Below are 21,858 nucleotides of genomic sequence, written 5' to 3'. Positions count from 1 at the left end.
GCAGTGTGGATAACGGAGTCTGGGAATAACTACCCCACAGGCCAAGGACTGGGGGAACTACTTTGAAAGCTGGACTGCGAGGCCTCCAACTGAATCCCTAGCGGACAAGGAAAAGCCTTTCCTTCTCACTAAATTGGTCTTGCTCTTGCCTGAGCAAGGAGACTGGTAGTGGCTTCCCAGAGGTAGCGGCTGGGCTCCTGCCTAGACAGGTTGGCCCAGACATTCCCAGGGCCCCAGGAGATGGAACACGGATGGCCCAAACCAACAGGCCCGAGCAAAACCCCTTCCTATGCCTACTTCTGCAGGGCCAATTGACCGAGTCTGAAGAGCACATAATGGAAAAACACTCAGCTAGGACTCTTTTCAAGTGGGAAGGGACAGGAATGGGATTGGGGGAAAGAGAGGAGAGTAAAAATTAGGAAAGAGGACAAGAAGGAGAGAAAAAGACTTAGGGAGGGGTAGATGAATCTGGGGGCTAAAGCATCAGAGAGACCAGAATGGGGACAAAGAATAGGGAGAACAGGCATGGGAGGTGGATTAAGGAGACAGATGTCAGGAGGAAGGGTGTCAGAGGGAAAGAAATGAGACAGGCAAGGATCAAGGGTCAAGGGGCACCCAGAGGCGAGCTGGATGGGACAGCTATCTCAGAAGGCCTGCAGGAGCCCCCCCACCCCAAAACCCCAGGGCAGTAAGTGTTAAATACTTACCTCCTCGGTGGATGATCAGGAGATGACAGGGTGGGGCTTCTTTGGTGCATTTGTTGTGGCACTTTAACCTGAGAGAGAGAGAGAGTGAGAAGGATGCATAGATGGATAGATGGAAGGATGGATGGATGGATGGATGGGTGGGTGGATGGATGGATGTTTAGATGGATTGGTGTATGGATGGATGGGTGGATGGATGGGTAGATGGATGGGTAGATGGGACACATCAATGGTTCCGAAAGCTCTGGGTGCTGTGGATACTAAGACATGAGACGAGATAGGGCAGCTACTGCAAAGGCATACCCTTGGAACCTAGGAACTTAACTCTGGAGAGAGTGTGCTGCCATCCCACACTCACGGGTCGGTCCTGGGTCGTCCAAGAGTTGGTAGCAACTGTTTCACCAACAGTGCCCACTTGGACTTCACTCTTTGAAAGACATTGTTATCTATCAGTCTATGTTTATCATCATCATCATCATCATTCAACCCTAATAATCATCACCAGCTTACTTGAAGACTCATTTGCCAGGCATTGCACTAAACATTCTACAAATGCTATGTCATTAGATCTTTATAACACCGCCATGAAGTAGGTATTATTATTCTTCCCATTTTACAGATAGAAAAACTGAGATTAACTGACTTGTCCTGGCAGAAACCCTGGGTCAGTGGTGCCAGAGGTGGCATCACTTTTTCTTAAAGGCTCGTGCTATAGGAGACAGCCAACCAAGGCTTCCAATTAGGATGAACAGGTATTAAGTTTTAGAGGTATTAAGTTTAAGAGTTTAGAGTCAAAATGTCTTCCTTTGAGACAAATCCAAGATGTCACCTTGCTCTTCCCCATACTGTTGTCAGACTTCAAAAGGGTACTATGACCTTGCTCTATCCTTTTCTTTTGGAATTGTACATCTGTAGGGTGGATACACACTGCAGCGGATGCTGTCAATGCTCCATGCATATCCTTTTGGATTCCCTTACTGTTTCTGTGTGCACCAGCTTAACTTCCAACGGCCAACAACTTTGCCAGAAGGCTACCCTCAGCCTGCTTAGAGGTTTATTATCAAAGTACTCTACACAGAGAAGTGGGACCTTTAGATTTGTCCTCCACTCTCTTCCCCTCTAGGGATTTGACAGATATCTTTAATGGAATGGTTTGGATGCCCAGACATGGACTTGACATTGACTCAGTTAGTCTAGTTCAGTGGTTCTCAAAGTGGAGTCTCCAGACTAGCAGCAGCAGCACCAGGTGAGAATTTTCCAGAAATGCAACTTCCAGGGCTCCAGCCCAGGTGTGATGAATCAAAGACTCTGGAGCTGAGATGCAGTAGCCTGCTTTACCAAGCCCTCCAGATGAGTCTGACGGTAGGTGCTGAGGCATGAGAACCACTGGTCTAGTTGATGGGTTTGGAATGTCTGTGCACATTTCCCCAATTTTCCTTGTGTTCAGTCTTTTATGGCCCTAACAGGGCCCTGAAGTCCTCTATGATATGGAAAACTTAGATCTGGGGCTCCCAGGGGTGCAGGGGGGAAGCCAGGAGGGATGTGGGTAGCATGAAACAATCGCAGAGTGAGAACATGAGTCCATCTCAATTCTCCTTCACTCTGACTGCATCAGGGGGGTTTCTTGTGCTAAGACGTCTTTACGTCTCTCTGCCATGTGCTAATCCCAGTCCCAGATTTGGACAGGCAACAGTATTCACAGGGAATTTAATAAATTTATTTTTCTATTTGGATGTCTATTTATTTCTGGTCACCTTATTTTAATGGCAAGTGATGCTGATTCTCCATTCATGATTATAAGATACATTTTCACCTGTAAATGTATTTGCTTTAAGTGAAAAAGGCTACAAATGGTAAATGAATAAATGGAGGGCTGCTACATGAATAGAACAAAATCAAGACAGGGTGGTGAGTGAATGGCTGAGTTAGGTTGGGAAAAGTTGGCTGAGACAATGTGGAATCTTCAAAAAGAGGTGACAGCTCTTGGCACCCGAAGTCTAAGAGGGCTGGAAACATCAGGAGGTACCCTTGGTCACAAATGTCATGAAGACCATGTGACTCTGAAAAAAACAAGAGCTAACACTTATGCAGTGCTTACAATGTACCAGGCAATGCTCTCAGTGCTTTACACAATTTATTTAATCCTTGTAACAGCCCTAAAAAGTGGGAACTTTTTGTTATCCCCATTTTACAGAATGAGAAACTGAGGCTCAGCAAATTTGGAGAACTTGCCCAAGGTCGACTAGCCAGTAAGAGGTCCCAAGTCCAGCTCTAGCTCTGTTAGATGCCTCCAAAGCCTCCATTCGTCTTGCTTTACATCTTGGGGGTGGAGGTGAGTAAAGGGGAAGGTTCCTGTGGTCTATAAGCAGCTGAGTCAAAATGTCCCTTTTTTTGAGCCTGTCACCTTGCCCTTCCCGCTACAGTTGCCTGACTTCACAAGGCAATAAAAATCCCACGTTACTACAAACTGGCTTTGTCTTTTTCTTTTCTAAGGCCCCCAGACTCAGACCTATAGAGAAGGGAAGACCTGCTGAGTGTGAAATTAGCCTTTAATTCATTCTACATACACTTAAACTGGGTCTACTGGACCCCAGGTCCTGGGGACACAATGATCACCCAGATGAAGCCCCTATGTTTATGGGGAGGGTTAATAAACACATAAACAAGTATCAGATAATCGCCTGTGTGGTAAGATGGTGAACAAAATAATACAGGGAAATGGGATGGAGAGTGACAGGAGTGGGAGGGGGAAGGGCTCCAGTGGCACAAAGGTTGGGGGGCAAAATCAAGCCTCGTGGGTTCAGGGGTCAGAAGTTAAAGGCTGATGAGGCTGAAGTGAAGAGAACCAGAGTGAAGGGAAGACTTGAGGAAGGGGAGGTGGGCAGGACCCCGGGGCCCCAGCAAGGAGTCTGTGTTTGATTCTACAAACACCGGGAAGCCTCTGGAGGAACTGGATGACTGTGACTTGTTCAGATGGACGTTTGGGAAGCCCTGGTTGGGGAGACTGCTGACGCCAAGTGATAGTTGAACCAAGAAGTGTCTGCACTCTTTCCTGTTTGAACTAGCTCAGTTCCGCCAGGAAGCTTCCAGAAAGAGACTGCTCCTTTCTGCCAGCCCCACCTAGGAGCCTCCTTGAACAATCCCAGCTGGAAGCTGACGAGCAGATGTGAAGCAGCCCGTTCCCCATTGTGGGCAGCACCGCAGAGGGAGGCCAAGCAGCTGAACGTCACCTTCGGACCACATCCGTATCAGGACAAGGCAGCCGAGACCCCCAGTGACCTCAGCCGTCTCCTGCATCCCCCTGGCGTTTCCCTCTCTGTCTCTCACAGTAAGGGAGCAGCCCTCCTCCACCTCTGGCTGAAGGGTGGGAGATGGAACTCTCATCCTTCCAGCCAGGGCTTCAGAGGGCAGCGCCAGGCCCTGGAGCACAGCCACTGCCTTTGCAGACACCCCAAGAGAGCGCTCTCCGATGCCCGGACACAAACTTGGCACAGGTTCACATGTCTACAACGAGAACTAGAGCCCACACATCCAGGACCTGCTGATCCAGCCAGCAGGATTAGCTTAGAGCTGAAGTCACCCAGACCCTGGAGGGGAGGCGGTGCAGGGACTGAGGCCAGACTTGTGCATGTCCCACTTACAAAGAACCATTTTTCCAGCAGGAAACACGCATGATTCCACCCAAATTAGACTCTTCCTTTCCACTGTCCATGAAAGAGAAGAGCTACTATCGGTAAACCACCTGCTTCAGAATCAGATTCCCAAGGCATACCCTCTTGAGTTCTGACTCAGGAAGTGCTGGGAATGTGAGTTTTCAGCAAGTGCATGCCACAGCTCAAGGACCACAGTAGAAGAGGGATACATTCTACTTCCCAGATGAGAGGTGTCTGGATGCCTAAATTTTCCAGAAGGCAGGGTCCTCCCTTCTCCACATCCCCATTAAAAAAAAAATAAATAAATAAAAGGAAGTGGTGTCAGGATAATATACAGAACAAATCTGAGTTCAAAGCCTGACACCACTTCCTGGCTGTGACAAGCTGGGGAAGTCACTGACCCGCTCTGAGCCTCCGTTTCCTCATCTGTAAAATGGGGACAACCTAAATGTCTATCGACAGGTGAATGGATAAAGAAGATGTGGCACATATATACAATGGAATATCACTCAGACATAAAAAAGTAACGAAACTAAGTTATTTGTCGTGAGGTGGATGGACCTAGAGTCTGTCCTACAGAGTGAAGTAAGTCAGAAAGAGAAAAACAAATACCGTATGCTAACACATATAATATATGGAATCTAGAAAAATGGTACTGGTGAACCTAGTGGTAGGGCAGGAATAAGGATGCAGACGTTGAGAATGGACTTGAGGTCACACGGGGTAAGGGGAGGCTGGGACGTAGTGAGAGAGTGGCACTGACATACATACACTACCAAATGTAGAATGGATGGCTGGTGGGAAGCTGCTGCACAGCGTGAGAGATCAGCTCGGTGCTTTGTGATGACCTGGAGGGGTGGGATAGGGAGGGTGGGAGGGAGATACAAGAGGGAGGGGATATGGGGATATATGTGTGTATATAGCTGATTCACTTTATTGTACGGCAGAAACTAACACAACACTGTGAAGCAATTATATTCCAATAAAGAGGTATAAAGAAAAAGTGGGGACGATCATAGCATCTGTCTCATAGGGTGGCAGAGGAGATTAATGATACGACAGAAGTAAGGTGCCCAGGACAAGCACTTGAAGTTGCAGGTACTCTCGCTTTTATTGTGGGAGTGGTCGCTTTTACTGCTAGTTCATGCAGTGTTCCACAAGCCCCTAAGACCCTCTGTTGGAGGACTTTCTCTGGCTGGGAATGTGGGCTGGCTGGACTGCCTGGAGCCCTGAAAGAACTCCGGGTGGGAGCTGGTTGATGGACCTCCCAGTACCCTCTCCCTTGGGGTGTGTTGACGTGGGGCTGGACCCCAGGTGCCCATAGCCGTCACCCGCTCTTCCAGGACCCAGGACGGGCTGCCTGTCCTCCCCTGTCTCACTCTCCTGCTGGTGTGGCCTGGGATCACTTCTCAAAGACACGATGTGCCCTCAGATCCCCGTCTCAAGGTCTGTAGAAACAGGGGAGCCCAACTAAGACACCACGATTATTATTATTATTTTTTATGGTACGCGGGCCTCTCACTGTTGTGGCCTCTCCCATTGCGGAGCACAGGCTCCGGACGCGCAGGCTCAGCGGCCATGGCTCACGGGCCCAGCTGCTCCGCGGCATGTGGGATCTTCCCATACCGGGGCACGAACCCGTGTCCACTGCATCGGCAGGCGGACTCCCAACCACTGTGCCACCAGGGGAGCCCACACCACGATTATTAAAGGAGGTTCAGAACAGCGACGAAGTTCTCACACCAAAACCAAGTCCTCTGCTTCCTGTCCCTCGTGTGTCCCTTGAGCCCAGGAGTTTGGTCCTCCTTGTGCTCCGTTCCACGTGGAGGAAAAGGGAGGGGTGGGGAGGACACAGCTGACCACCCTGGACAAACCTCCATGCCAGACGTGGTCCAGAGGAGCACCATGAGTTAGGATGGTGGCTCTGATCAACTCCAGGCACCAGGGAAAGGTTGTATGTGGTTCCAGAAGTGGTGAAAAGCCTGGGCTTCGGAATCCAGCCAACCTGAGCTTGAACCTACCCTTTCCAGACTAAGGGGGCATCCATCTGCCTTGTTACGTTCCAGATTCCTCATCTGCAAAACTGCCATGAGGATCCAGTGAGAAAATGCCTAAGTGGTGCCCACCTGGGCAGCCAATAAGTCAGTGTCTCTGCAGGCAGGGCTAGGGCACACTTGAGGGCACATGGGGAATGCCATGCGAGCCTCAGACAGCTTGGAAACTTGGAAAGGGTTTATTTAAAACTTTCATGGAAAAGAGTTTATTTTTTTCAACTTCAAAGGCTAACAGGATAAGCTCCAGTTATCAAGAAAAGTTGCTTACGTGGGATATCTCATTCTCCAAAGGAGCTGCTGGCCGAATGAGACATCCTCTCTGTCTGAAAATTAAATATGTGAATTTATCTTGGGGGCAGGATCTGGGTCTTCCTCATCTTTGCAGCAACCTTCCCTACCCCACCTTCAGTGCCTGGTCTGGTGGCTGGTGCACGATACATGCTGAACAGATATTGGAGAGGTGGAGGGAGAGAGGAGGAGAGAAAGAAAAAGGAAGGCAAGCCCAGCAGCAGGGAAAGCCCATCGAATGCTCTTCGTGTGGGGCCCTTCATAGTCTCCATCAATTTTTAAAAATTTCTATTTCTTATAAATTGTATCCCTTGCAGAGTGTGAAGTGCAAACACGTCCCCTTCAGCATTCCCTTCATTCTTCCCTCCTTCCTCCCCGACGGGGAGGTGGGGGACAGGGGTCTGACCACAGGCAAACGGGACTTCCATGGATCTTTCCCGGGAACCGTGGGGACAAACGGCCCCTTTTACGAGCAGCTCTGCCATTTCCTTAATGGATTCGTCCTGGACCCCCAGCAGCCCCATGGAGCAGACGCAAGCCCGGAGACTGGTGTGGGGCTGGAATCAAGAAGGGCGGCCTTCCTGGAGGAGGGGGCCCCCAAGACTCTTGCTGGTGAACACAGTCACATTCATTTCAAATGGTTCATGGGGGATTCTAACCAGTTTATGAAAAGTTTGCTCCAAGCAGCCCAAATCCCTGGTCCTTTCTCTCATCTCACACCAGCTCATGTTGCAACCCACCTGAGAAGGCACCGCCTTTCCTTCCGGAGAGCAAATGGGATGTTTTAAAAACCTGGCCGCCGATATCCAATTGAGGAAACATTAAGCAAACGCCAATTTGGGGCCAGGCGCTCTTACATAACCCTGTACAACTCTGAAGAACAATCCCGTGAGCAATGGATAATGCTGCACCCGTGCCCGTTTTAAAGTCAAAAAGACTGAGGCTCAGGAAGCAGCCCAATCATACAGATAGTAAATAGCAGAGCCAGGATAACCATTCATTCACGCACGCCAAAAACATCATCGCCTTCCTCCTCATGTCAGGTGCTGTGAGAGGCACTGGGGGTGTATAATGAAATAAGACAAGAATTCTTTCTTTAACAATCTTTCTTAGAATCATCTAGAAAGGAGTTTACTACCTAGATGGGTATATAAAGCCATCTCTTGCCCTTTCAAACATGAACATCTTTCCACTCGTCCCATCACCTCAAAGTTGCCTCCTAATAGGAACATACATATCGATAATTACCTTAAATGTAAATGGATTAAATGCTCCAACCAAAAGACATAGACTGGCTGAATGGATCCAAAAACAAGACCCATATATATGCTGTCTACAAGAGACCCACTTCAGACCTAGGGACACATACAGAATGAAAGTGAGGGGATGGAAAAACATATTCCATGCAAATGGAAATTAAAAGAAAGCTGGAGTAGCAATTCTCATATCAGACAAAATAGACTTTAAAACAAAGACTATTACAAGAGACAAAGAAGGACACTCCATAATGATGAAGGGATCAATCCAAGAAGAAGATATAACAATTGTAAATATTTATGCACCCAACATAGGAGCACCTCAATACATAAGGCAAATACTAACAGCCATAAAAGGGGAAATCGACAGTAACACAATCATAGTAGGGGACTTTAACACCCCACTTTCACCAATGGACAGATCATCCAAAATGAAAATAAATAAGGAAACAAGCTTTAAATGATACATTAAACAAGATGGACTTAATTGACATTTATAGGACATTCCATCAAAAACAACAGAATACACTTTCTTCTCAAGTGGTCATGGAACGTTCCCCAGGATAGATCACATCTTGGGTCACAAATCAAGCCTTGGTGAATTTAAGAAAATTGAAATCATATCAAGTATCTTTTCCAACCACAACGCTATGAGACTAGATATCAATTACAGGAAAAAAATCTGTAAAAAATACAAACACATGGAGGCTAAACAATACACTACTTAATAACCAAGAGATCACTGAAGAAATCAAAGAGGAAATAAAAAAATACCTAGAAACAAATGACAATGAAAACACAACAACCCAAAACCTAAGGATGCAGCAAAAGCAGTTCTAAGAGGGAAGTTTATAGCAATACAATCCTACCTTAAGAAACAAGAAACATCTCAAATAAACAACCTAACCTTACACCTAAAGCAATTAGAGAAAGAAGAACCAAAAAAACCCAAAGTTAGCAGAAGGAAAGAAATCATAAAGATCAGGTCAGAAATAAATGAAAAAGAAATGAAGGAAACAATAGCAAAGATCAATAAAACTAAAAGCTGGTTCTTTGAGAAGATAAACAAAATTGATAAATGATTAGCCAGACTCATCAAGAAAAAAAGGGAGAAGACTCAGATCAACAGAATTAGAAATGAAAAAGGAGAAGTAACAACTGACACTGCAGAGATACAAAAGATCATGAGAGATTACTACAAGCAATTATATGCCACTAAAATGGACAACCTGGAAGAAATGGACAAATTCTTAGAAAAGCACAACCTTCTGAGACTGAACCAGGAAGAAATAGAAAATATGAACAGACCAATCACAAGCACTGAAATTGAAACTGTGATTAAAAATCTTCCAACAAACAAAAGCCCAGGACCGGATGGCTTCAGAGGTGAATTCTATCAAATATTTAGAGAAGAGCTAACACCTATCCTTCTCAAACTCTTCCAAAATGTAGCAGAGGGAGGAACACTCCCAAACTCATTCTCCAAAACCACCATCACCCTGATACCAAAACCAGACAAAGATGTCACAAAGAAAGAAAACTACAGGCCAATATCACTGATGAACACAGAGGCAAAAATCCTCAACAAAATACTAGCAAACAGAATCCAGAAGCACATGAAAAGGATCATACACCATGATCAAGTGAGGTTTATCCCAGGAATGCAAGGATACTTTAATATACGCAAATCAATCAATGTGATATACCATATTAACAAATAGAAAAATAAAAATCATACCAAAAAATATTGCCTCCTAGAAATGATCCCATTAGGATTGGAACCAGGTTTCCAGAGTCTTGGGTTTGGAAGAGCCACTTTCCCTCCAGAGGCTTCTTTTGAGATCTATTCCACCAACTAGTATTTCCTGAGTACTTGCTATGTGCCAGGCATGGTGCTCGCCCTGGATGTATAAACAGTGAACAAAGCAGACACAGCCCTACCCTCAAATAGTTTAAAGTTTGGTTGGAGAGACACGCAAGTAAATAGACAAACACAATGTGGTATGTTATATGGAATGATCGTGAAGGGGGGGGTATGGCACTTGGAACTGAGGGGAATCAGGGAGGGCTTCCTGGAGAAAGTGATAACTGAGCTGAGCCTGGGGAGCTAGCAGAGTTGTGCAAGGAAGATGTAGGCTAAAGCACTAAGGTGCAAAGAAGCCTCAGTGGGTGGGCATGTCTCCTGCTGATGGCTCAGAGAAGCTGGAGCTCCAGGCATAAGGAGGGAAGTGGTGAGGGAGGAGGAAGGAGAGGTAAACAAGGATAGTGCAGGGTCTCCTTGGGAGACTGGATTTTATCCTGAGAGCCAGGGGGAACTAAGGAAGGGTTTTAAACAGGGAGGTGAAGGCTGGATAAGCATCTTGGAAAGACCCCCCTCTGTCAGCAGATACAATCACAGGGCAGCAAGTTCCCCTCTCAGGTTATCCGTCCCGCTCCCTGCCTCTGCGTGCCTTTTCCCACATCACTGCATTAAGTGCTCCTTAAACCTTCTTGAAAAATCACTAAACAAAATCATTACCCCCTTCGCAGTGGGCTTGTCTGAATGAGTGCCCCAACCGAGCAGTTTTGACGCCCCTGGGGTCTCTCATTTGAGCCTGTGCTTCTAGAAATGTCTCCATATGCTCTCAGTGAAGAATCTCAAAAAACACCCCTTCCCTCACTGCCGACAGCTCAGTGGGGTTGAGCTCTTTGGCCTACAACTGGGTTAGAAAGAAAAAGGCAACAGCAGAAATGAGCAAGGGAGATGGGGAGTATTAACATAGAAATAAGACTGAACGCTCTAGCAACATAATCAAACATAATCAGGAAAACCCCGGCACTGGTCTCTCCACAAGATGATACTGTAAGGAAGCCGTAGATTTATTACCTGTTGGTGATGCCTTCCCTGACCCCCTCAGCTTCCCCGAGAGAGGAGAGCATGACCACAGGGCCCGCTGGGTTCCCAGCACCTGAGGGTGTTCATCACAGAGACCCATTTGTCATCTTTCAATTCAAGAAGGGATGATGGGAGAGGGTAGCAGGCAGGGGAGGAAAAGACTGACAACTCTGGTCCAGGGTCAGGTTGAGATCAGATGCTCATCTTCTGTTCTGCTTGTCTGGTTCAAGGAGAAGCAGAGTGGGGGCTGGCAACTGTGTGTGGCTGGTCCTTTGCCCATGCAAAGTGGTTAAGGCTCTGGGACCTTGAATCAGAGGGATCAGTGGGTTTGAGGAGTGGATCCACCCGCAGTGAGACTCTGGGCCAACTATTTACTCCTGAAGGCCTCTGTTTTCTCATCTGTAAAATGGGGATAATAATAGACCCTACCTTCCCTGGTTGTTGTAAGAATTAAATGAGCTTGTGCATGTAAAGTACTTAGCAAAATGTCTGGCACTCAGTAAGCCCTCAATACATGGGATCAGCATCCTCCTCCTCCTCATATCCAATCCGCACCTCAGCCTCAGGAGAATTATAACCCTCCCTCACATACCACTGTAACTGGACCCAACTATAATAGGTAAAAACACATATAAGGGACCATTAATTCCCATGACGATTATTGCAAAAACTGAAGTGTTTCTATTAATGGAAAAATAAGTTTGGGCTTCAAGCTGGTGATCTCTGAGATGCATGCTCATAATTATATCCTGCCAATATCCTGCCCGTTGTACAAATTCCTGAAGCCTCCAGGAACTTTGCGGCAGCTGCAACACCAGCTCATCATTTCCCCCCTTTTCAAGAGCTGGGAAAATTAGGGCACCCAGTGGCTCAAACCAACCATGGCTTACTTCACGCTTTTATCTCCTTGTCACCTGTGGCTGAAGCCATTTTGCAAACACAGGAAAATTTCAGATAAAACATTGTATTTTGATGTAAGGACATGGGCTAGAAGGACACGCAGGGCAAGAAGGGAACCAAAGAGTATGTGAAATCCAAGTGAAAAGACCCAGTAACAGAGCAAAACCAGATAAAGAAGTGCATGGAAATTAGCAAAGTGACTGCGTACGTGAAAAGAATTAAGTGCAAGCATGTCTAGCCAGGCTACTGTGGGCAGGAGAAGAGGGGACCTATGGAAAGTGCATTGAAACACCACCGGAATAAATGGGAAATCTCATGCTAGTTTCCGAACATCACTCTTTACCTTTCTAGGGAAATGATTATGGGTCTCACACCTACAGACGTGGGCAGGGACCTTAACTGGAGCATGTGAAATGTTTCTACTAGCATAGACCTGCCTCGACCAACCTGGGTCACCTGGGACACGGGACTTCCAGTGCTCAACCCAGTCCCAAGCAAACCAAGCTGTTTGATCACTCTACTGAATATTTTAGTAATGACACTCTAATGCTGGCACTCAAAAACTGAATAATGGGGCTTCCCTGGTGGCGCAGTGGTTGAGAGTCCGCCTGCCGATGCAGGGGACACGGGTTCGTGCGCCGGTCCGGGAAGATCCCACATGCCGCGGAGCGGCTGGGCCCGTGAGCCATGGCCGCTGAGCCTGCGCGTCCGGAGCCTGTGCTCCGCAACGGGAGAGGCCACAACAGTGAGAGGCCTGCGTACCGCAAAAAAGGAAAAAAAAAAACAAAACAAAACTGAATAATGGATACACAGTCCCATTGGTTGGGAGTGAAGGATTTATGATATAAAACAGTGGTTCTCCTCCAAGGGCAATTTTGCCTGCCACCCCAGGGGACATTTGGCAAAATGTCTGGAGATTTCTGATTGTCACAACTGAGGATGGAGTTGGGGGGGTGGAAACAACGGTGCTAAACATCCTCAATGCACAGGACAGCCCTCACCACAAAGAATTACCTAGCGCAGAACGTCAGTAGTGCCAAGGTTGAGAAACCCTGATGCAAACTCTTTAACATGTCTCCCAAGAAGTTGGCTGGTTCTGAGAATCCCCAAAGAAAAATGGAGAACAAGAACTACAGAAAAGTAGGAAATGGGCTGACTTTTCCAGGACTTTGACCTTGCTTAAACCCATAGAGGTGATTCGGTGAGTCTGTTTCTTTTCATACTTTGTATTAACAGAGAAGCCACTTCTGCAATGAAATAAGTGCTGAACAACTTAAAGATTCTGATTTGAAGGAATCCCCAAATCATTAAGGTGACTGGGGCACTCACATGTCTTATCACATCAAATGCACATACTAGCCTCATTTGACATCAGAGAGGTTTAGAAACTCTCCCAGAGTCACACAGCTAGGAAGCAGCAGAGCCAGGACCTGCTCTCTCTAGCTCCAGCGTCTGGATCTTGCTGTTGCTTTACTGTCCTAAGCTGAGTTCCCTAGAAGCAGATCCTGAGACGGGTAATCTGGCAGGTGGTTTATGGAGGGAGTCCTCCAGGATGTTCCTCAACAGGACAGGAAATGGGGGAGGAGCTAAGCAAGGATGTGGCTGCAGGTGACTACAGTCTCAGCCTGATCCCGCAGGGGACTCTGGAGTGTGAACTGTACCATACAGTCTGTCTGCCTTGAGGCGAGGAAGCTGGCCTTTTGCACACTTGCACCAGTTAGGCCCTGGCTGTGAGCCACGCAGGGGAGGAGCTGCAATCACCCAAGGGCAAGAGAAGGTCTCAGGTGTCAGCATCAGCGTCCCTAAGTGAGGTCACTGGTGCTGTGAGCAGGACATCAAGACACACGTGGGTGAGCCAGGGCTGTGCTCAGCAGCCACTGATTTTATCACCTTATCTTCAAAACACAGGAGTGAGTACTCTGCGGTCCTAGAGGCAAACGAGTCTTAAACATCTGCAAGGTATGCTGATACCCAAACCCTTCCCGTCTCAGGCCCTGAGAGCAGGTGACTCAGAGAACATCAGACTCCTGGCTTCTGCCCTCCACTCCACCACCCAGAGGAAAGGCCACCCTGACACCACATTCTCCTCCCCCCCCACCAGGCCTCATCCTGGCTGGCAAGCTGGTCCAGCATGACGAGAGCTCCAGAGCCCAAGACTGCTTTCCCCGGACTGCGGCTGGATGCGCGGTGAGCGGTGCCCCCCTGCAGCCCGGAGCCTCAAGAAGCACCAGCAGGAGGCACAGCAGTAAGGCCAGGGCCACGGCTGCACAGCAGAGCCAGTCTCCTCTCGACCCCGGGCCCCGCCTGCAAAACGTGCTCAAACTCTTCTCAGCCCTGATCCAAGCCTTTGCCCATGCTATTTCCCCAGCCCAGAACACTCATGCATATGTGCAAATAGGAATTCTCTGAGAGTTTGGTTAAAATGCAGATTTCTAGGCCCTATCCGTAGAGTCTGGGCCAGAGTCTGGGCTACTTCTCCATTGGTGGTTTTGGATGTCCCCTCCCTTCTACTCTCCAGCCTGTGCAGGAAAAAAAAAAAAAAAAAAACCCACCTTGGTTCAAAGTCTTCTAGAACACAAGCCACCCAAATCACCACTGCTGCCAGTTTTCCTGCCAGAGATGCAGATAGAGGGGGAGAGGTTTCCAAGGAGACAGACCTCGGCTCTGCAGAAAGGTCCTTCCGTAGAAGGACTCTGAGAAGGGGGAAGGATGCAGACAAGGCATGACTGAACCAGGGAAATGCATCAGCATCTTACTGCAAAAGGAAACTTCAGCCAGCTGAATCCACAGCTATCAGACAGTATGTGGATTGTGCTGACATCCGACCACTTAGAACTAAACTCCATTCCATGCTCATGAACCTATTACATGAAAATGCCTCATTTTAGATAACTGCAAATTGCTTTCTGAGCATAATTTCCTATTAGTTCATTAATCTCTCTATTCAGAATGCCGACAAGACAGCTGATGACAATTCTGGAGGAAGTGGGCATTGAACCAAAGCAGGAGGCAAAGGGTTAGATATTTGGAAGTATTCTGGCTTCCGGGGTGGAGGGGTACTCCCAAATTAATTCATAATGCTAATTACAGTATTAGCTTTCATTTATTAAGCTCTTATAATGGGTCACGTACCAGGCTAAGCATTTTCCCTTATTTATCTCAGTTGTTTTTTTTTTTAAACAATCTAGTAAGGTAGATATTATTTTCTTCTTTCTATAGAGGAAGAAATTGAGCCTCAGAAGTGATTACACAGTTAGTGGCAGAGTCAGGATTCAAATATAGGTGTGTGTGTCTGACCTACAGCCTGGGTTCCTAATCATACCTTGTCATTTTGACTCAGCACACAAATATTTACTGGATGAATTTACTGGAGAAACCAGGATGAACAAGACTCATGTCTATAGAGTGAGGCCAAGGGATGTTAACAGCAGAAGAGACTGAAAACTAATCAGCAAAGATGGACCAACCTTCAAAAAAAAGAAATGTCAGGTTGGAAAATAAAATTGGATTTTGTCAAACTCCTGCTTTTATATAGAGCAGTGGTTCTCAAATTGTGGTCCCAAGACCAGAAGCAACGGCATCACCTGGGAACTTGTTAGAGATGCAAGTTCTGGGGACCCACCTCAGACCCGCTGAATTGGAGACTCCAGGGCATAGGTCCAGGAAGCTATGTTTTAATAAACCTTCCAGGGGATTGTGATACACACTCAAGTTTTGAGACCCATAATCTAGAAAAATAAAATCAGCTCCACAGGGGAATTTGGAGCCCACGAGAGCAGTGCTTCTCAAAGTTAATGTGCACAAGAATCACCAGGACAATCTTAAAATGCAGATTTGGATGCGGCCGGTCTGGGGTGGGGCCTGAGAGTCTGCATTTCTGATCAGCTCCCAGGTGATGCTGATGCTGCAGGACCAGGGGCCACACTTGGAGTAGCAATGGGTCTAAGCCAGGGCGTTTCTGGCCATAACACAACCAGAATTGCTCTGGGTTTAAAAAGAGGGGGCGCGGGTGGGAAAGAACCATTGCCTTTGGGATAGGCTCAAACCCAAGCCTCTGGAAATGCTTTAGGAAAACAGGAAATGACCCACATCACATACCACTTTTTCCCCAAAGTTCCCACTCAGGTATAAGACCTTCTCTGAGCACTTTAATTAAAATCGCAGCCCCTTCCCTGACTCTTCCTATCTCCCTTCTCTGCTTTGTTCTTCTCCTCAGCACTGAGCATCATCCGAACAGATGACCTATTTTACTAATTTACTTTGTTTACCGTCTGGCCTTCCCCATCTCCATCTCTCACCAGCATGTAAGTTCCATGAGGGCAGGGATTTTGTCTGTTTCATTCACTGTTATTTCCCCTGTGCCTAGAACTGTGCCTGGTGCATAGTACGTGCTCAATAAACATTAGTCAAGTAAATGAACACACATTTCTGCCCAGTTTTTTAAAGAAGCTCCCTCCCCATTCTCGGCGCTGCCCTCTGGAATTTCACCTGTTGCTGCTCTCATGCATGTACTTCAGTTTCACCAAAATTCATTTCTCTATAGGTGTGTCTTCCCCTAAACTCCTTGACAATGGGGTCTGTGTGTTACCCTTTTCTGTCCTGCATCCAACCCTTCCACTCAAAATTCTGCCAACCTTTGAAAACACATATAAACAGCCATCCATCCTCACTATAATTAATGCAAAACCCACAGAATTTCATTCATGGAAGAGTAAGGTCAAACTTCAGCTGGTGATATCAGTAATGCATGCTCCTAATTACATACTAGAGAGAGCGCTAAACTCCACTGCCATCACACAAGTACAATGTCAAAGTTCCTGAAGCAACCCAGAACTCTGTAGCTGTTACAGACCCTGCTTTCACCTTTCGTGCCTCAACCCTAAGGGCTGAGGCAAATTGGGAAGATCAGTTGTTCCTTCTGACCACGGCTTCATTTGAATCCTGCCTCTTGGAGTTCCAGGAGCTATATCTGCACAAGGTGGAGTGAGGAGGACTTTTGATAAAACATTGTCATCTGGGGCAAGGACATTTCACCCGTTCCTTCCAACTGCCCTGTGGCAGGAGGTGCTAATATCACGCCCACTTTGCAGGTAAGGAAACTGAGCCCTGGGATGACAGTCCCTTGCTCAAGGTCACACAGGGAGTCTGGCAATGCAGGTGGGACTCCAGCTCAGTTCTGGCTGCTTTAAAGCCTCTGCTTCTGGCACCCACCTCTCTCTCCCAGGTCCCCGTCCCTCCCCCAACCCTTGGCAGGGTCTGAGCCTCTGCTCATTACTTCTAGAACAGAGACAGCATGAGTGGAGGCTATCTCATACTTCTGCCTCTAGCGCTGAAAATTAAAATGGCTCAGGGAGTATTCAGCCTTGCCGACTCCTGGCTGCATCCCCGTCACCTAATTACCTGACTTCAAAGCCTCCACTCGGCAGGTGTGAAGATGTGAAAGCTGCCGTTTCCCCTGAGAACAGGAAGTGACTACACACAGATAAGACATGCCCCAGAGCAGCTAGTGTACTGGGGAAATCAGACAGAACTTCGAGTTGGACCCGAGGACTTGGCTTAGTGCGTCTCAAAGTCAGAAAGACCAGGGGCCGCCATCCTGGGTACTCACCTGAGAGCTGGGTCTATAAAGGACCAAGGTGGGGATGTGGGCCTCCAAACACTAATGCTTGGTAGTTACTGCCCCCATCTCCTTCCCTTGTGCCATGGAGCTTAAGGCTCCTTAGAGGCTGGAATTCATTAATCCGCCCCACAACTCCAGGAGGGAAAGGCACTCAGCCTCACCTTATGACTGAGACATCCAGGCTGGGGGAAGAGTAAGAACTCCTTCACGGGGCAGGGATGTGGGGAGGCCAGAAGGAACCCAGATGAGTCCCCAGCCTGGACTGGACAAGGAAGAGGAAGTCTAGAGGAGAAAGAAGGGTTCCTACTTTTCAACTTAGTGGCTCCTGTAAGGCGATCAGATGCACACTCATTTGTAACCCTTAGATACAGCTGAATGTTATTGACTATTTTACAGTAATTGGACCAAAGCAGGTATTTAATACAAGTTTACAGAAGGAAAGAGGAAGGCCAGACAGAAAGGCATTTGTGACCTTTGACAGAGGACAAAATCCTAAGCCTGGCACTGGGCTATGTCCTTTGGTGCTGATTTATTCAATGCTCACTATCACACTGGGCAGGTGTGATGATTATTCCTTTCATGCAGATGAAAATACTAGCAACAGAAATGTGGGGCGACTCGCCCAATGTCACTGAGCTAGACAGTGGCGGGACCAGGATGTAAACCCATCTCAGTCTGACTCCAGGGCCCACGCTGGGCATTGCAGTCTCTCCTGCATCCCTATCTGTTGCCAGCCAGGACCCGGGATGGGTGCGTGGAAGCAGGGGAAGGCAGGGGCTTGTATGGTCTAGTCTTCTAACCAGAACTCAAGACCAACATGATGCCACAGGAAGGACAGGAGTTCAGGGGTCAGGGTTCAAGTCCTGACTGCCACTTCTTAGCTGTGTGACCTCAGGTTTATCCTTGCTGGGAGCCAGCTTTCACATCTGTAAAATGGGAAGAATCAGAACCACCGCCCGCCCCCCACAGAGAGGCACCACAAGAAGAAAAAATAAAGGACAAAAGTCCTTTGCAAACTCTAACTCAGGGATCAGCAAACCATGGCTGAGTGGCCAAAGCCAGCCACGGCATATTTTTGTACAAAAGGCTTTACTGGAATAAATAAATTTGTCACACTTACTTGTTTATATATTGTCTATGGCTGCTTTTGAGCAACACAGCAGAGCTGAGCGGTTGTAACAGGGACCCATTGGCCCACAAAGCCTAAAATATTTACTATCTGGTCGACTAGAGAAAAAGTTTGCCAACCCCTGATTTCAGATGCTATGAAAATGCAAGTTCCCACTGTGCCTCTGCAGACAGCACTATGCGTTTCCAGCATCGCCCTCAGCTCTGGTTCTTATTCATAAGCTCTCTCCTTGACCCTTTACCCACGTGTAGAGGTTGATTTAAGACCTATTTCTGAAAAAACAGAGAAGCAGCTCTCCTGAGAGCCAAGAAACCAAAATCCCATAAGCTATTTCAGAGCCCAGGATGGCTCCTGCCGACATCAGGCACCATGAAAAGGTGCTTCCAGGAACAGCCACTTACTTGCAGTTTTTACACTTGAGGCCAAAAAGCATCCCCTTCCCACAGACTGTGCATGTCTGAGACATCCAGTACTTCGTGGAAAACCTGCGGGAAAGAGACAGAAAGTGTTCAAGGCCAAGGTGATGGTGACTGACCTATCTCTAAAAGGATGACCACTGACAGGATAAGAACATGGGCCCTGGATTCCAGCCCCACTTCTTCAGAGATAAGTGACTTCATCGAGTTGCTTAAACTTCAGTCTCTTTATCTGTAAAGTGGGAATAATAACAGTACCGACCTCATAGGTTGTTCAGAGGATTGAACAAGGTCATGCACAGTGCAAGGGCTTTACATAGTGTCTTGTAAACAGAAAGCACTCACTGAATTGGGCTGTGACTGTACTGTTACCCAAACACTCATAACAGTCATTTAGTCGTTCAACAAACATCGCCTGCCTGGAGGTCTACTATGTGCCAAGTTCAGATTGGAGATAGATGGATAGGGCTACAACTGCCCTCAGAGAACCACAAAGCCAGGTGGGGCCCCCCGGCGGTCTATTCCCCATCACTGCTAGTTACATCGCCTGGGGAGCTTCAAGAAGGGGTGATCCCCCCAAAAGTGGAGACTGCAAATGTTAGTAGCAGAGAAGAGGGCCCTAAAGGGAAAGCCATTTTGGACATCAGCCCACCTCGCTCCCCAGCCACCGCCACTTGCTGCAAACATAAGGCAGTGTAGAGGTTTCTGATATACAGCCAGGAACCAGTGGGAACAGAGATGCATTTGATTAACTTCTGGGGCCCCCTGCTGCCGCCAGGGTGCTTTCCTCTTCAAGAGATACCAGGCAGCAGCAGGGCTGGCCCCAAGAAAAGTATTGAAGGTTGCCAGGTCAGAGTTAATTTTCATTTTCAATTTTTGTCACCTTCCACAGGAGTTGTAGCTAATCTCCACTGCCTCACAGTGTCAAAATGAAAATCGGAAGCGATTATGTAACTTGGTGCTTAAGAATTTTGAGGGCCAGCCTGTATCCCTCTGCTGTACCACCTTGCCTGATTTAGGTCAGTCACTCTTCCAACAGAATGATCTGCAGCCCAAAGCCTCCATAACTAAGCAAATAGCAATATTCTGAAGAGACACTCTTGTGGCCAAGAAAACTCCCTTTCCAGTTTTGGACTGGGGGTTGGTTAAGTCCCTTTCTGCCCCTTTAGCAGGATGAGCAAGTGTGGCAGGATCTATTTTGCAGGATTTGTCAGCTCTGGGGAATGGCAAACGGACTCGTGTTTCATCCACCAGCCAGCAGCATGGGAATCAAGAGTGTGAGTGGCCGGTGGGAGTTCCTTCTCCTTTCCAGCCCTCTCCCATCCCTGGGATCAGCAATCCCTCTTCCAAGCTGTGGCTGAGGTGACTCTGAGGACAGCGGATGGTATGGGATTTTAATTTCATTTTTTCACCAAGGCTGGGATGAGTCTAGGTCTTTCCATCCTGGCATGGAGCCCAGGGAGAAACACAGGGTGAGACTGGAGAGTAACAAGGCATCCCAAGTGCCAGCTCCTCTAAGATGTTCCTGAAGCCCAAGATCATCAGATCATTTTCCTCCTCTTGGCATCAGCATTTGAATCTGAGATACCACCAGGTCTAACATTAGGGTGCTAGAGTCTGGTGTCGTGGCTGAGCCATGGGTGTGGCCAATTGGGTGGAGCCAATCCAGGGGTATGGCCAATCCAGGGGTGGAGCTGAGCTAGGGGTGTGGCCAATCCAGAGGTGAAGCTGAGCCAGGGAGCAGCCTGTAAGCAAACAAAAAAAGGCCCTTCTTTTTGATGCCTTTCCCTCTGCACCTCGCCGCCTGACCACTGACGTGTCTATCGTGTATTTCTCACGGATTCCTCCACGGTTTTCTCATTTGAGTCTTAACAACTATCCTGTCAACATATTTCTTTCAAAAACTGTTGACGAGATGCCATTCCGGGAGAATGTGCTCATTCCTGCCTCACCCCGGGTTATGGTGAGGTGTCTGCCCCTGGAATTGCCTCCCCTCCCTTATAGCCCTGATCCCCACCACCACCGTACTGTCATGGTCTGTTAACTGTCTACCGCTCCACTAGACCTCGAGCTCCCCAAGGTTGAAAGCCTTACGTCGTGTTCAGTGCTGCAGCCCCAGTACAGATATTCTCTATAAATACTAGTGGAAAGAAACCATGAATGAGTGAACTCTCTGCTGGTCACAGAGGCCTCGTGCAAAGAAAGCTCTCAGCAGAGGTGTCAAAAGAACACAAAATGCTGGGGTTAATTAGCTTGTAGATTCATCACTTAATCATTCAGGGCCTCAGTTTCCCTATCTGTCAAATGGACATGACCATACTTGTGCTACTTACCCCACTGAGTTTGTGAACAGATTGTGAGGATAATGAGATAAAATGTGGAAAGTTAACTTCGCATAAGGGATGACTTAGTAGATAGAAATCTTCCTCCCGAAAAGGGCAGGTGTACTCCTGGAGAGGTTGTCCCGGGCACCCAACAGGGCTGGAGCCCTGGACTGACCTATGCTTCAGCAGAAAGTGAGCATCTCTGACTTCAGCCTGCAATCTTGTCTTCTGGGTTGGGAGACCCAAAATTAGGACAAGCATTTGTCTTAATATTGATACCATTTACTGAGTGGTTATTATGTGCCAGGCCCTTTGCTTAGCACTTTAATATATTATCTCATTTAATCCTCATGACCACCTATGAGTAGTCAGAAATATCTGATGAGAAAATTGAGTCTCAGAGAGGTTAAGTAACTTCCTCAAGGTTGCAAAGCTTTACGAGCTGGGATTGGAACACAGGTCAGTCTGACTCCAAAGCCTTGGCTTTTAACCAGTAGGTGTTAATTTTATGAGCCAGGTGAATAAGAAGCAGACATCTCAGTCCCTTGCCACATCGACGTTCAGCCTGGCAGAGGAGAGAAGAGCATGGTGATATAGGAGCTGGGGCAAAACAGCCTGCCGAGCCTTTCCCCACGCTGG

At 47.6% G+C, this 21,858-nt stretch overlaps 1 protein-coding gene across 1 annotated transcript in view; it reads right to left on the bottom strand.

Moving 5' to 3' along the window:
• KSR2 (kinase suppressor of ras 2) overlaps positions 1 to 21,858 on the bottom strand; it is a gene marked incomplete at both ends in the record, with an annotated part of 396,922 nt that overhangs the window by 83,148 nt on the left and 291,916 nt on the right. The window contains 2 exons of the mRNA XM_079718072.1: positions 708 to 775; positions 18,881 to 18,964. Coding sequence (XP_079574198.1) covers positions 708 to 775; positions 18,881 to 18,964 — 152 coding nt within the window. The remainder of the gene's footprint in view (positions 1 to 707; positions 776 to 18,880; positions 18,965 to 21,858) is intronic.

The sequence above is a fragment of the Hyperoodon ampullatus genome (genome assembly GCF_949752795.1).
Source record: "Hyperoodon ampullatus genome assembly, chromosome: 13".
NCBI classification, from domain to species: domain Eukaryota; kingdom Metazoa; phylum Chordata; class Mammalia; order Artiodactyla; family Ziphiidae; genus Hyperoodon; species Hyperoodon ampullatus.
The sequence above is the reverse complement of the archived record's forward strand: the minus strand, read 5'-3'. Positions and strand labels throughout refer to the sequence as shown.